This window comes from Brassica oleracea, chromosome C3 (assembly GCF_000695525.1).
Source record: "Brassica oleracea var. oleracea cultivar TO1000 chromosome C3, BOL, whole genome shotgun sequence".
Taxonomy (NCBI): domain Eukaryota; kingdom Viridiplantae; phylum Streptophyta; class Magnoliopsida; order Brassicales; family Brassicaceae; genus Brassica; species Brassica oleracea.
In genome coordinates, this window is record NC_027750.1 from 6,719,364 (window position 1) to 6,731,341 (window position 11,978).

At 34.8% G+C, this 11,978-nt stretch overlaps 4 protein-coding genes across 17 annotated transcripts; 1 reads left to right on the top strand and 3 right to left on the bottom strand.

The window, feature by feature from the left end:
• The first annotated feature begins 501 nt into the window (after window positions 1-501).
• Window positions 502-2,204, top strand: LOC106329757 (cysteine proteinase COT44-like). The gene is made up of 4 exons (XM_013768402.1): window positions 502-633; window positions 711-854; window positions 1,873-2,088; window positions 2,178-2,204. Exons 1-4 carry the CDS (start codon window positions 502-504, stop codon window positions 2,202-2,204), a joined length of 519 nt encoding a protein of 172 aa, XP_013623856.1.
• Window positions 2,205-2,929: 725 nt separating this feature from the next.
• Window positions 2,930-4,590, bottom strand: LOC106332009. Its single transcript, XM_013770458.1, has 4 exons — window positions 3,923-4,590; window positions 3,391-3,757; window positions 3,228-3,271; window positions 2,930-3,116 (listed from the first exon to the last, which is right to left on the bottom strand). Exons 2-4 carry the CDS (start codon window positions 3,665-3,667, stop codon window positions 3,090-3,092), a joined length of 348 nt encoding a protein of 115 aa, XP_013625912.1. The 5' UTR covers window positions 3,668-3,757; window positions 3,923-4,590; the 3' UTR covers window positions 2,930-3,089.
• Window positions 4,591-4,672: 82 nt separating this feature from the next.
• Window positions 4,673-5,995, bottom strand: LOC106332008. 2 transcript variants are annotated; one of them, XM_013770457.1, is made up of 5 exons: window positions 5,750-5,995; window positions 5,514-5,666; window positions 5,232-5,418; window positions 5,004-5,122; window positions 4,673-4,909 (listed from the first exon to the last, which is right to left on the bottom strand). In XM_013770457.1, the coding sequence occupies exons 1-4, from the start codon at window positions 5,963-5,965 to the stop codon at window positions 5,031-5,033; spliced, it is 648 nt and encodes a 215-aa protein (XP_013625911.1). In that variant the 5' UTR covers window positions 5,966-5,995; the 3' UTR covers window positions 4,673-4,909; window positions 5,004-5,030. The 2 variants fall into 2 exon arrangements, with proteins under 2 accessions (XP_013625911.1, XP_013625910.1); XM_013770456.1 differs by having other exon boundaries at window positions 5,004-5,125.
• Window positions 5,996-7,587: 1,592 nt separating this feature from the next.
• Window positions 7,588-8,679, bottom strand: LOC106332709. 13 transcript variants are annotated; one of them, XM_013771196.1, is made up of 5 exons: window positions 8,452-8,679; window positions 8,195-8,224; window positions 8,038-8,093; window positions 7,907-7,950; window positions 7,588-7,788 (listed from the first exon to the last, which is right to left on the bottom strand). In XM_013771196.1, exons 1-5 carry the CDS (start codon window positions 8,592-8,594, stop codon window positions 7,759-7,761), a joined length of 303 nt encoding a protein of 100 aa, XP_013626650.1. In that variant the 5' UTR covers window positions 8,595-8,679; the 3' UTR covers window positions 7,588-7,758. The 13 variants fall into 13 exon arrangements, with proteins under 13 accessions (XP_013626650.1, XP_013626648.1, XP_013626647.1 ...); XM_013771194.1 differs by having other exon boundaries at window positions 8,195-8,249; XM_013771193.1 differs by having other exon boundaries at window positions 8,195-8,261.
• Between the last annotated feature and the right edge of the window lie 3,299 nt (window positions 8,680-11,978).

Below are 11,978 nucleotides of genomic sequence, written 5' to 3' on the forward strand. Positions count from 1 at the left end.
GAGATGATAAAATTTATTGGAAAGAATGGAGTGAGGTTGATCGCGTTGTGAGGGAAGTTACTGACCAAGGAGATAGAGGTAATCATAATGCATATTACATATTACAAAACTGAATCATCGATGTATACTTAAATTTCCTTAATTAAACGCACCTATATATACTCATACCCGCGAAATATTTATCTATATATGTATATTTTTTTTTGTAATCAATACATTTTCTAAATGTAGTTTTAGGTTTAGTATAGAGAGATGTCATTTTTAATACATTCGCACCTTGCCAACCCATATAAAGAATATATTTTATTACATCTGTTTCTCTAGATATGTATCCTGCATAAATCCAAAGAAAAAGTTCTAACATTTTACATGTTATTATTTTTGGGAGATACATGCTGGGCCCATGCGACCAAGAAGAACATAGAAGCACGGCTAAAAATCAATTTCGATCTAGATGTTACGCTATCTGTGGATCATCTCTACCATGGAATTGCAAAAAAGATGAGAAAGGATGCGATCAAAACCTTTGATGAACTTAAGACTTTTTTGAAGAATGAAGGCATCATTCAAGAGAAAGATTGTGAATGTGAAAAGAGAACAAATAAAAAAGATCCATGTGCTAAGAAAATCAAGGTAAAATCTCAATATAGTGACCGATTGATAATTGTGCTTGTTATTCAAACTTTAATACTTAAATTTTTTATTGCTAGGCAAAAGCAGTTGGTGTGCTGAAGATTGAAGAGTTCATTACAAAAAAATTGGTTAGTGAAAAGGAATTGATACAGCTAGTGAAACTTGGGCCTGTGATGGTCAGCATACAAGCAACGGACGATTTGTTAGCCCACAGAGGAGAGGTAAGTCATCACTACAAAAAAAATAGGTCTAAAACGTCAGTTAATTTTATAATCGTTCAAAAAAAAAGACTAATCCTATAATCGTTCAAGAAAAAAAGAAAGACTAATGATATAATCATATAAATAAAAGTATAAGATATTGTTCATAAAATACTTCAGAATTTTTTTGATTGATCAAACTTGATAAAACAGCAGCAAAATTTGGTTGAATGACCAATTTTGATAGAACACCAGCTATATTTAGTACTAATCTATTCGTCTACATATACAACGTACGTAATGTTTTAGTAAACAACAATGCATACTAACAAAATATAAAAGGCTAATTAGTATAAACTTACCTGCAGTAGTTGCCCCAACAAATCACTGGATAGTTCCTGCTAAATTCTGGACTTGACTTTGTAATCCTGAAACCTGTGACCGAGAATGATGATGCGCTTTTGTGTAGAAAAGAATCTCAGCCACGATCTATAAATATACACATGTAAAAATAGTTGTTAGAATAAAAAAAAGTAGCTGTTAGAATAAAAAAAATAGTTGTTAGATTCACTTATCTTCTCAACATCACAAGAAAATTTTGGTCAAAAAAAAAACATCACAAGAAAATAATATTTTTTTACAGTTCGGTTACATCTAAAAATCTTACTAAAGGATATACATCCCTCAAATTATTAATTAGAAAACAAATATATTAGATGCATCAGTTATTTAACCGTTAGGAAATTTCATCAGCGTTAGTTAATGGAATTGATACAAATATGTATTTATTAGCATCACTTCTAACAAAACGAGACTAAAATTTAATGATGACATCAATTGTTATAGCTGATGTAAAACTGTATAATTGGCATCATTTATTATAAAGTAATTATAATTTGTGTCAGTAATGTTTCCCATACATTATAACTGATGCTATAGACGTCTTTTTGTAGCGTATTTATATAGCATATATATACACATACTTTTTAACTTAACTTTCATAAAAGACTGAAATGTTCGTTTCTTTTAAATATTATAGGGAATATTTTATGGAAATAAAACCAGCAAAGAAAAGATTCAAGGCAATCACTTGGTTCTGCTTACTGGGTACAATAGTGTTGATGGTCAACACTATTGGATTATACAAAACACATGGGGTGTTAAGTGGGGAGACAAAGGATTTGCGAAAATAGCTCGGAAGATTAGCCGTGGTAAAGACCAGCCTTCTCTATTCTCAGAGATTGTATACCCAGTGGTATGTTTTAAAAAGAAGTATTTAGTAGTTTAAAAAAAATTATTAGTTAAATAAAACATTATTGTAAAAATATATGGTTTATGTAACAGGTTTCTGGAGTTGGGAGCCTAGCATGACTCCAATATCATCTAGTGTGAGAGACACAAAGGGTCAACAACCTTTAGTTTAATATTATCGACTCTTAATTAGTACTCCCTCTGTTTTTAAATATAAGTAGTTTTAACAAAAAGAGTTTGTTTCACAATATAAATAGTTTACATATTTTAATGCACTTTTTTCATTATTGGATATTGTGTGACCAATAAAATAATGTTAAGTTTTTTATAATTAGTTGAATTAATTGATTAAATGATATATTTTTAAAAATAACAACTTTCTTAATATTTGTACATTCATCTAAACCTAATTACAATAAAAAAACAGAGGGAGTATATTTTAAGAACGTTATCTTTTTTTTTTTGTTAGACTAGCAATTATCATCATTGCAGCTCTTGGTTATCTTTTTTCTTTTTGTCTGATTTTAGCACATTATCATTGCAACTCTTGGGTGGTGTTATTAAATAACATATTACCAAATGGATTGTTAACTCAAATGAGATGTGTATGGATTGTTAACTTAAATGAGATGTGTATGGATTGTAATGGGTTACAAAATTGCAATAGGCAAATGGTAGCCTTTCAAGTTTATGAGCCAAAAACCTGTTTGTTTTGATTATCCATTGCGATCATTTGGCTGCGATCCTAAGATGGAAATCCTTGGGGTGGTGGGTTTGGATGCATATTTGGAGCAAGAGACCAGAAACATAAAGTTTTAATATTTTAGTAGTTGTCCCAAAAAAGTCATACATATGATAAAGTTATGATGACAAAGATAAAAGGGACATAATTCCCTTCAAACAGAACAATATCTCTGATAATTAGTGTTGCATCATTTTAAGACACATTCGTAATGACACCCGCACACTTGTTCGATCTTGCGCTATACCTTGGTTTCTTCACAACTATCTTAGAATTTTCATGGCATTCTCCTACCAAAATCGAAATGAAACATTAAAACATACTTCCCTTGCGAAAAGATAAAACACAAGTTTCCTCTCCAAAACAATGTCTATAACAGACTTGAGATATGGTTATAGTACCTTGTTGACCAGGTTTAAGCCTGCAGAAGCTGTGCTCAATCTCTCTACATAAAACATTGAAGACCTTAGTTTGAAAGACTTTCTGTCTTGTCAAAAGAATCCTTGGCCACAAACGTGATGAAGTAAGAAAGAAGCAGATTGAGAACGAGACCAAGAGAGAGACCTGTGACTTCCTGATCTGTTTGTTGATGAGAATGCGCTCCTCCTGATCTGTGACACCCATACTCTAGTATTATACATGTAACAGGGCCGATCACAATCCCAAGATTAACACACGGGAGGCAGACAAATGTTTTGAGCCATGATCTACTTATCCTTCCCATATGCCTCAACTCGGAAGGACCGAATGGTGATCCGTGATCCTCCTCAAGCCTAAGCCATGTAGACCCAAAGGACCTCTCTAGCATGGAACAAAACCCCATCGGCTTTTCCATCTCCATTCCTATTCTCTGAATTTGGTTTTAAGGAGACCCAGCCAGAGAGATTGCAGGCGCTGAACTGGACGAGACAAGTCCAACCAAGTTTCCAGCCTAATACCGAGAATCCAAAGAAGCCAAAAGCCACAAATAAAGCTAGATGATAAACCAATACCAATGACCAACATAACCTTTTTTACTCCATAACTTAATCTTGCAAAAGAGCATAAAACCACATGGATAACCAAAATTTCGTTTTGAAGATAACGAAGCACCAACCTCGAATCCCTTTGTGATTGATCCTCTGGATTCCACATCCATACAAGATACCCGGATCCCATCCTCGCAAGAACATTCGGTCACAATTTAAAATTATCTTTTATGTACGTGGTTTTTTATGTCGATGACTCGATGTTTTCCATTTGAAGAAAACCATATAGAACAATGTTGGTGATAAACATTTTTTATTAAATATCATTTGATACACAAGAAGCTCAAAACGAAGAAAGGCATATCCAAAACAGAATAATTAAGAACTAAAGAGCGAGACACAACATATTCAATGTAATATGATAATAGCAAACACAACTCATGCGTAATGCATAAATTCATTCGATGTCCCCAAATCCATATGAGTTGTGATCTCTAAATGGTAATCATCTTATTCATTTTGTTTTCTTTTCTATATGACCATGAATTTACCTCTATTCATTTCCTAACTTTTTGACGAGTGAAAGTATGGGTTATTCTGCAATTTAAAAATAATTCAATCATATGTGAATTAGATTTATCAACTTGAAGACCCTTTCTTGTTTGGTTGCTAAACAAGCAAATACATGAAAAACTTTATCGTGAAACAAATCATTTGTGCACCAGGAAACTGATTTTGATTTTGACCAATTAACTTATCATATGCTAAGCTTTTCTCTATCCAATTGACTTATCTTAAATTAATCTAGCCATGTATATTCAACTAGTAAGACAGCTCAAAAGTCTTCTTTCTTTTTGGTTAACCAGCTAAAAGATATATATATATATTTTTTTTTTCATTGCTAAAAGATATATAATGAGCTAATATGATAGTATAGAAGTTAACTAGAGTTATATTAAATAAAACAAAAAAACACAAAACTTTTTTAAAAAGGGGCTTTTGCGCTCTGACGTTTGTTTGGAAGAATTTGCTTCTTTATCTTTTAGGCCCATCAAGCTTATGAGCTCAAATGCCGTTTGTTATGATTATCTACTACTAATAATCGGCTGGGATCCCTGTCATCGTAAAATTTTAATATTTTAGTAGATAGTCCTACAAAAGGCGTACATAAAGTTACGATAATATAAAAGATAAAAGGGACATAATTCCCATCAAATAGGACAGTTGATGCATTATCTAAGACACATTGGTAATGACACCCAAACGCTTGTTCGATCTTGTGTTATACTTTGGTTTTTTCACAACTCTTTTAGAATCTTCATCGCATTCTTCTGCCAACAAGAAATTAAACATTAAAACATACTTAGCTTGCAAAAAGATAAAACACAAGTTTACTCTACAAAACAATCTATAACAGACTTGAGAAACGATTCATACCTTTCTGACCGGGTTTAAGCCTGCAGAAGCTGTGCTCAATCTCTCTACAGAAAACATTGCAGACCTTAGCTTGAAAGACTTTGGTCTTGTCACAAGAATCCTTGGCTACAAACGTGATGAAGTAAATGTATCCTTTATTCCTGTACAGATTTGCTTTCTCGACCTCAACAAATTCAAAACTGGTCCCCTGTTTTTTTTTACAGGAATCAAATATAATAAAATAAAAGTAATAAGAAATAGACAACTGAACTGAAGTAGTGTTTGGTCGGAAACAGAACACACCTCTCTAACGTTGTAATCTGCAATGGAATCCTGAGCCAATCTTCCGAAAAACTGCCTATCGGTTTCTGTTATTAAGGTTGAATGGCATTCATCAAGAAACGAAGGGTAGAAATCGAAAAGGCATCGGAACTTGGAAAAATCCACGTCAAATCCCTTATTTAAAACAAAAGTAAAACAATTTAGAAACTGCCAAATCAAATCTGAGAAGGTAATAATAGATTGAGAGAGAGAGAGACCTGTGACTTCCTGATCTGTTTGTTGATGAGATTGCGCTCCTCTTGATCTGTGTACTTTGGACTCGTATCGTCCTCTTTCCCTCGGATCCTCTCCAACAGAAGTTTATCCTCCTCGGTCACTTCTCCAAAGATAGAGTAGTTAAAGCATGCAACCACGCATCTAGGATTTAACGGATCACTGATGATTTCGTAGTCTATTCTACTCGATGAAGCCATGACAAACCCTAATTCCGCCGTAACTAATTGTTCCCGTTCTCCCTCAAAAACTATACTCTTTTTATTTTGGTTCGCATCTTACATTTAATAGCAGTAAAGCCCCCAAATTATCAGCTTATGTGAGATGTACCCCATAACTAGTTTTGAAATTTAATGAAAACCTCCCAACTATCCATTGGTAAAGTTTGAACCCATGGCCAACTTTGAACCCGTCAACTAAAATTGGAATTTTGTAAGATTGGATAACAACTATGGAATTTTTCCGTAATCTTAATTTTCTTTTATTTTACATAGACTTAAAAATTAAGAATTTTCTCTAAAGTTGGTACTTGGTAGTAAACTTGATATATTTTCACAAGTATATCATCTTTTATTTAATTGGTATATTTTTTCTCAACGTTTTGCATTTCATAAGATTGTTTTTAATTGTGTACGTTTATCATAATTCAATATGAAAAACTATATTTTTAGTATGGTATTTAGAGTCACTCTTTATTTTATTTATACAACCTTCAAATCTTTAACTCCAGCATTGCTTTGAAAAATAAGGTCTTCATCGATATGAACAACATTATTCTCTTATCATCGTTCGCATTAGTGCAACCGACCCTTTTTTTTTTTATAATCCAGGTATCTGGATTTTTCACTTAGTCCGACTATCTCATTGCGTCCAACCGGAATTGGCGAGGAAAGTCCTGGAGACCAAACGGAAACTATGTTAAATCCGATGTGGCCGGAGCTCGAACTCGTGATGACGGGCACTTCAGCCGAGGTTCCTTTACCACCAGACCACGAGGCCCGGTTTTCCGACCCACTTATTTTCATCACAGCTTCTTTTCTTCAAGCTTGGGCCACTCTTAGTTTTACCTATGTGAAACCATCTCGTGGAGTGGACACATCAGTTGAAATAGTCTTACAAAAAACACATAATGGTGGATGAGTATATCCAGTTCACACCAAATTATATGCTTTTAATTTATTCAAAAACTTTCACGTGCATTATTCCATAATGAAAAGCGAAAATTTAAAATTTGTTGTGGCCTATGTTCATTGTCGTGATGTGCATATCTTCTTTTTCAAACTTCATGCAAAGCTTATTAACCGGTAAACAACTATTTTTCAGGAGATATATCATGTCATCATCATTCACGATGAATGGCTGCCAATTTTGCTCAAAATCATAAACGCAACAACTGAAAAGCATCCAACCATTCCCTTGTTTAAGCATATCACATCAATAATTTACAAAATCAGAACTATTAATCGTAGAAGGAAAATTACAATCAAACCATTCAAATCGGTGATTATCAAAAACTATACCAAACAAGTGTCAAGCATACAAAATCGAAGGATACATTGTTCAAAAAAGTCCACAATTCTGCATCGTTTCACATTGTCAAGAGGCTATGTCATGTTCTTCTTCACTCCTACCTCAGGCAAGCCTCGAAACATACTCTGTCTCCAAGATCATTAGAAACGGGTTTTTGAACTCAAACGTTTGTTTGGAAGTATATTTTTTTTGTAATGTATGGTTTTGAGAAACATGGAATAGTAATGCCCATCAAACTTATGAGCTCACGAGCCCAAAAACTCAAAACTCGTTTGTGATGATTATCTACCGCTAATTAATTATTGGCTGGTATCCTATCATCGTAAGATGTAAACGTCTGGACACAAAACAAATGGATAATTTTTTTTGTTATATTTTAGTAGTTGTCCTACAAATAGGAAATCAATCCCTTAATGACATCGGCACGCACGCTTGTTCGATCTTGTATTATACCTTGGTTTCTTCACAACTCTCTTAGAATCTTCCTTGCATTCTACTGCCAAAAACGAAATGAAACATTAAAACATAATCTCTTGCAAACACACAGGACAAGTTTCCTCTCTAAGACTTTCTACAATGTCTATAACAGACTTGAGATATGGTTATAGTACCTTGTTGACCTGGTTTAAGCCTGCAGAAGCTGTGCTCAATCTCTCTACAGAAAACATTGCAGACCTTAGCTTGAAAGACTTTGGTCTGGTCGCAAAGATCCTTGGCTACAAATGTGATGAAGTAAATGTACCCTTTATTCCTGTACAGATTTGCTTTCTCGACCTCAACAAATTCAAAACTGGTCCCCTGTTTTTTAGAAAAAAAAAAATAAAAACAAATATAATAAATAAAATAACAAGAAATGGACAACTGAACTGAACTTGTAATTGGTCGGAAACAGGACACACCTCTCTAATGTTGTAAGCTGCAATGGATTCCTGAGCCAATCTTCCGAAAAACTGCCTATCAGTTTCTCTTATTAAGGTTGAATTGTTTTCATCGAGAAACAAAGGGTAGAAATTGAAAAGGCATCGGAACATGGAAAAATCGACGTCAAAGCCCTTATTTAAACAAAAGTAAAAACAACCTAGAAACTATCAAATCAAATCAAATCAGATATTCTGAGAAGGTAATAGATCGAGAGAGAGAGAGACCTGGCTCTTACTTATCTGTTCGTTGATGAGACTGCGCTCCTCCTGATCTGTGTACTTCTGACTCGTACTGTCCTCTTTCCCTCGGATCCTCTCCAACAGAAGCTTCTCCTTGTCGGTCTGTCGTTGGAGACGTATAAAGCATGCAACCACACATCGTGGATCGAACGGATCACTGATGATTTCGTAATCTTTTCTACTCGATGAAGCCATGTCAAACCCTAATACCGCCAAAACTATTGTTCCTCGTTCTCCCTCAAAATCTATCTTCTCTATATACTTTTTTTTTTATTTTGGTTCGCATTTTACAGTTAATAGCACTAAGCCCCAAATGTTTTAAATTTTGTGAGATCGTACCCCATATCTAGCTTTTGTAATTTAATGACAACCTTCCCAACTATTATTTGGTTAATTTTAAATTTAAATCTATCAACTAAAATTTTAATTTCGTTTTACCGGTTTCAAACAAAAAGCCTAGTTGTGGAAGACCCCTTAGTCCAGTGGTTTGACTAAGGGTTCATTAATATTTCTACACCAGGAGGTCTGGGGTTCAAACCCCAGAAAACGCAAATTATGCAGATCATGGAGAAAATGATTACAAGAGGTCTTCAGCATGGTGCAAGGGCGTATCATCGAACATGGATCTCATAGGGCGGCTCGAGCGATGCAGTCAGACGTGTATTCTCATATGATGGTAGAATTGTCGGCTGTAGAATCGTGTATGTAATATTTATCATCGTTGTAATAGCATAATTAATCAGACGTTAAAAAAAAAAAACAAAAAGTATAGTTCCGTTTCTTCTCCTCATGTGGTAATGTGATTTATGGGATTGGCTAACCACTATGGAGATTTGCGTTATCCTAAATTACCTCTTGTTCTACACGCAATTAAAAATTAAGAGTTTTCTCTCTCGTTGGTTTCCCGCATGATAGTCAAAGTTACATTTGTGTTCAGCGGCTTCCCTCTAATGTTTATATATAGTAAACTTGGTATATGTTCTTCAAGTATATTATCTTTTAATTACCTTATCTTTTTTATCTCGATGTTTTGCATTGGAAGAAATCCATTTTTATAAACTTTTTTTAATGCCATTTGATACATTCAAATTGAATAAAGGCATATCCAAAACATAATATGAACTAAAGACCAAGACACACAACATATTTAGCTTAATGCGATAATAGTAAACACAACGTATATGTAATACATAAATTCATTCGATGTCCCAAGTTCATATGATTTGTGATCTCTAAATGATAATCATCTTCTTTTTGTTCCTTTCCTGTAATCAATTTACATATATTCCTAAATATTCTACGAGTGAAAGTATAGGTTATTCTGTGATTTTAAAATAATTCAATCAAATGTGACTAAGATTTATAAACTTGAAGACCTTCTCTTGTTCGGATGCTCAACAAATAAATACATGAAGGAAAATTGATCGTGCAAACAAATTCATTTGCGCACCAGAAAACTGATTTGGATTTCGGCCAGTTATACATATATAATATACTAAGCTTTCTCGATCCAATTTACTTATCTAAAATTATTCTAGCCAAGTATATTCAACTAGTAAGGCAAAGCTCAAAATGTATAATGCGCTAATATGATATTATCAAAGTAACCTAGAGTTATATAAAAAATATAATAAGAATATATAGAAATTCTCAAACTAAAATAGATTTTAATTTGAAGTGTTAACATTAAGTTTAAAATATTGTTGATAGTTAAATTTCCTTAATAATCTAGTAGATATAATTTAGGAAAAATGTATATAACATAAAATAAACTACCAATCTTTTTTCAATTCTTATTTATTTCATTCTCATTTTTGTAGCTTCTTTTCTTTTCCTGTGAATTATGGAATTGGACAACCATTCCACGCATAACTGTTCACGATTCTTCATAATCTTTTTCAATTTTCTGAGTTTATTTTGAGCTTTGAAATGCTCTGTTATTGATGTTATTCAATATAGGTTTGTTTGTTCTTCACGCTTACTCATTTTATCACACCTGAAACTTTTTTCGAAATTTTCTACATTGGCCAAACCGTCGATTGCTTGAGGAGGGTGAGGGAAGAGTATGTGAAGCTAAACCCAACAGAAATGAGCATCTCGAAATGTTGTGAGCTTCTGAACAAGATTATCGAGAAGATGATGTTAGGAGTTTTCAAGGCTCCTAAGACAAATGTTGTAGTATAGTGATTGTCGAACCAGTTCTGAGGGATATCAAAGCACTGAGAATGCAAGTACTCACTTAATTTAAGTGCAACCAATGATTTAGATGGGTTTTAAGCTATGACTAAAACTAGAAAGCAATAACAAAATGATACTTTCTTGACTAAGGGAAAAGAGAACTCATGGGCATAGGGATTAGACCTTGGGTGATCAAGTATCGAACTAAGGATGGCAAATGATCAATCAAACTATCAACCTTAAGCCTAGACACAATTCTAAACAAGCTCTATGTCTAGATGAATGCTCATTTGCTAACATATCTCAAACATCAAATGTCTTTGGTTGAATAATATGAAAGCAATCATTACTAACAAGTCTATTAGCTATCTTAGCACCTTTAACAACAAATGTCTTTGGCAAAGTATACTAAAAGCCTAGGAGAGTTGTCTCAGGCATTTCATCAAACACCTTTTGGGTGGGAAATGCCTATTGATCAACTTTTGAGTGGCCAACTCAGAAGATGCATTAGGAATACTCTACTAGCAAGGAACAAGAATGATCTACACTAAAACATCCTAGAACTAACCTAATCACCCTTAATCTCCCTAACCCATGAATTCAAAAGGTGATTACTCACTAATCTCCATGATTCCTCTTAAACACATATTGGATTTCAGATTAATCATGTAGAGAAACACAGGAAATAGATAAGAACACAGAATTCTCAATAATAAACTGATCAATTGATTCAAAGAGATGACTTTCCAAAGGTTTTTTGGTGGTTTTTCTAAGAACAAAGATGATCCCCCTCTTGGTGGCTCCTAGAGTATTAAAACATAGGTTTAGAAAATAAAAACGTGCATCATGAAATGACCAAAAGGCCCTTGAGAAATCATAAGTTCGAGCAGAAATAAGACGCGGAGCGACCTCCGCTCGTCGCTCCGAGTAGTCGCTCCACACTTCGGGAGCGACCTCGCTGTGTCGCTGCGAGAGGTCGCTCCGGACTCGTTCTCGCGTTTCCGAGTGATGAAAACGCGAGCGACCTCCGCTCGTCGCTCCGAGTAGTCGCTCCACACTTCGGGAGCGACCTCGCTGTGTCGCTGCGAGAGGTCGCTCCGGACTCGTTCTCGCGTTTCCGAGTGATGAAAACGCGAGCGACCTCCGCTCGTCGCTCCGAGTAGTCGCTCCACACTTCGGGAGCGACCTCGCTGTGTCGCTGCGAGAGGTCGCTCCGGACTCGTTCTCGCGTTTCCGAGTGATGAAAACGCGAGCGACCTCCGCTCGTCGCTCCGAGTAGTCGCTCCACACTTCGGGAGCGACCTCGCTGTGTCGCTGCGAGAGGTCGCTCCGGACTCGTTCTCGC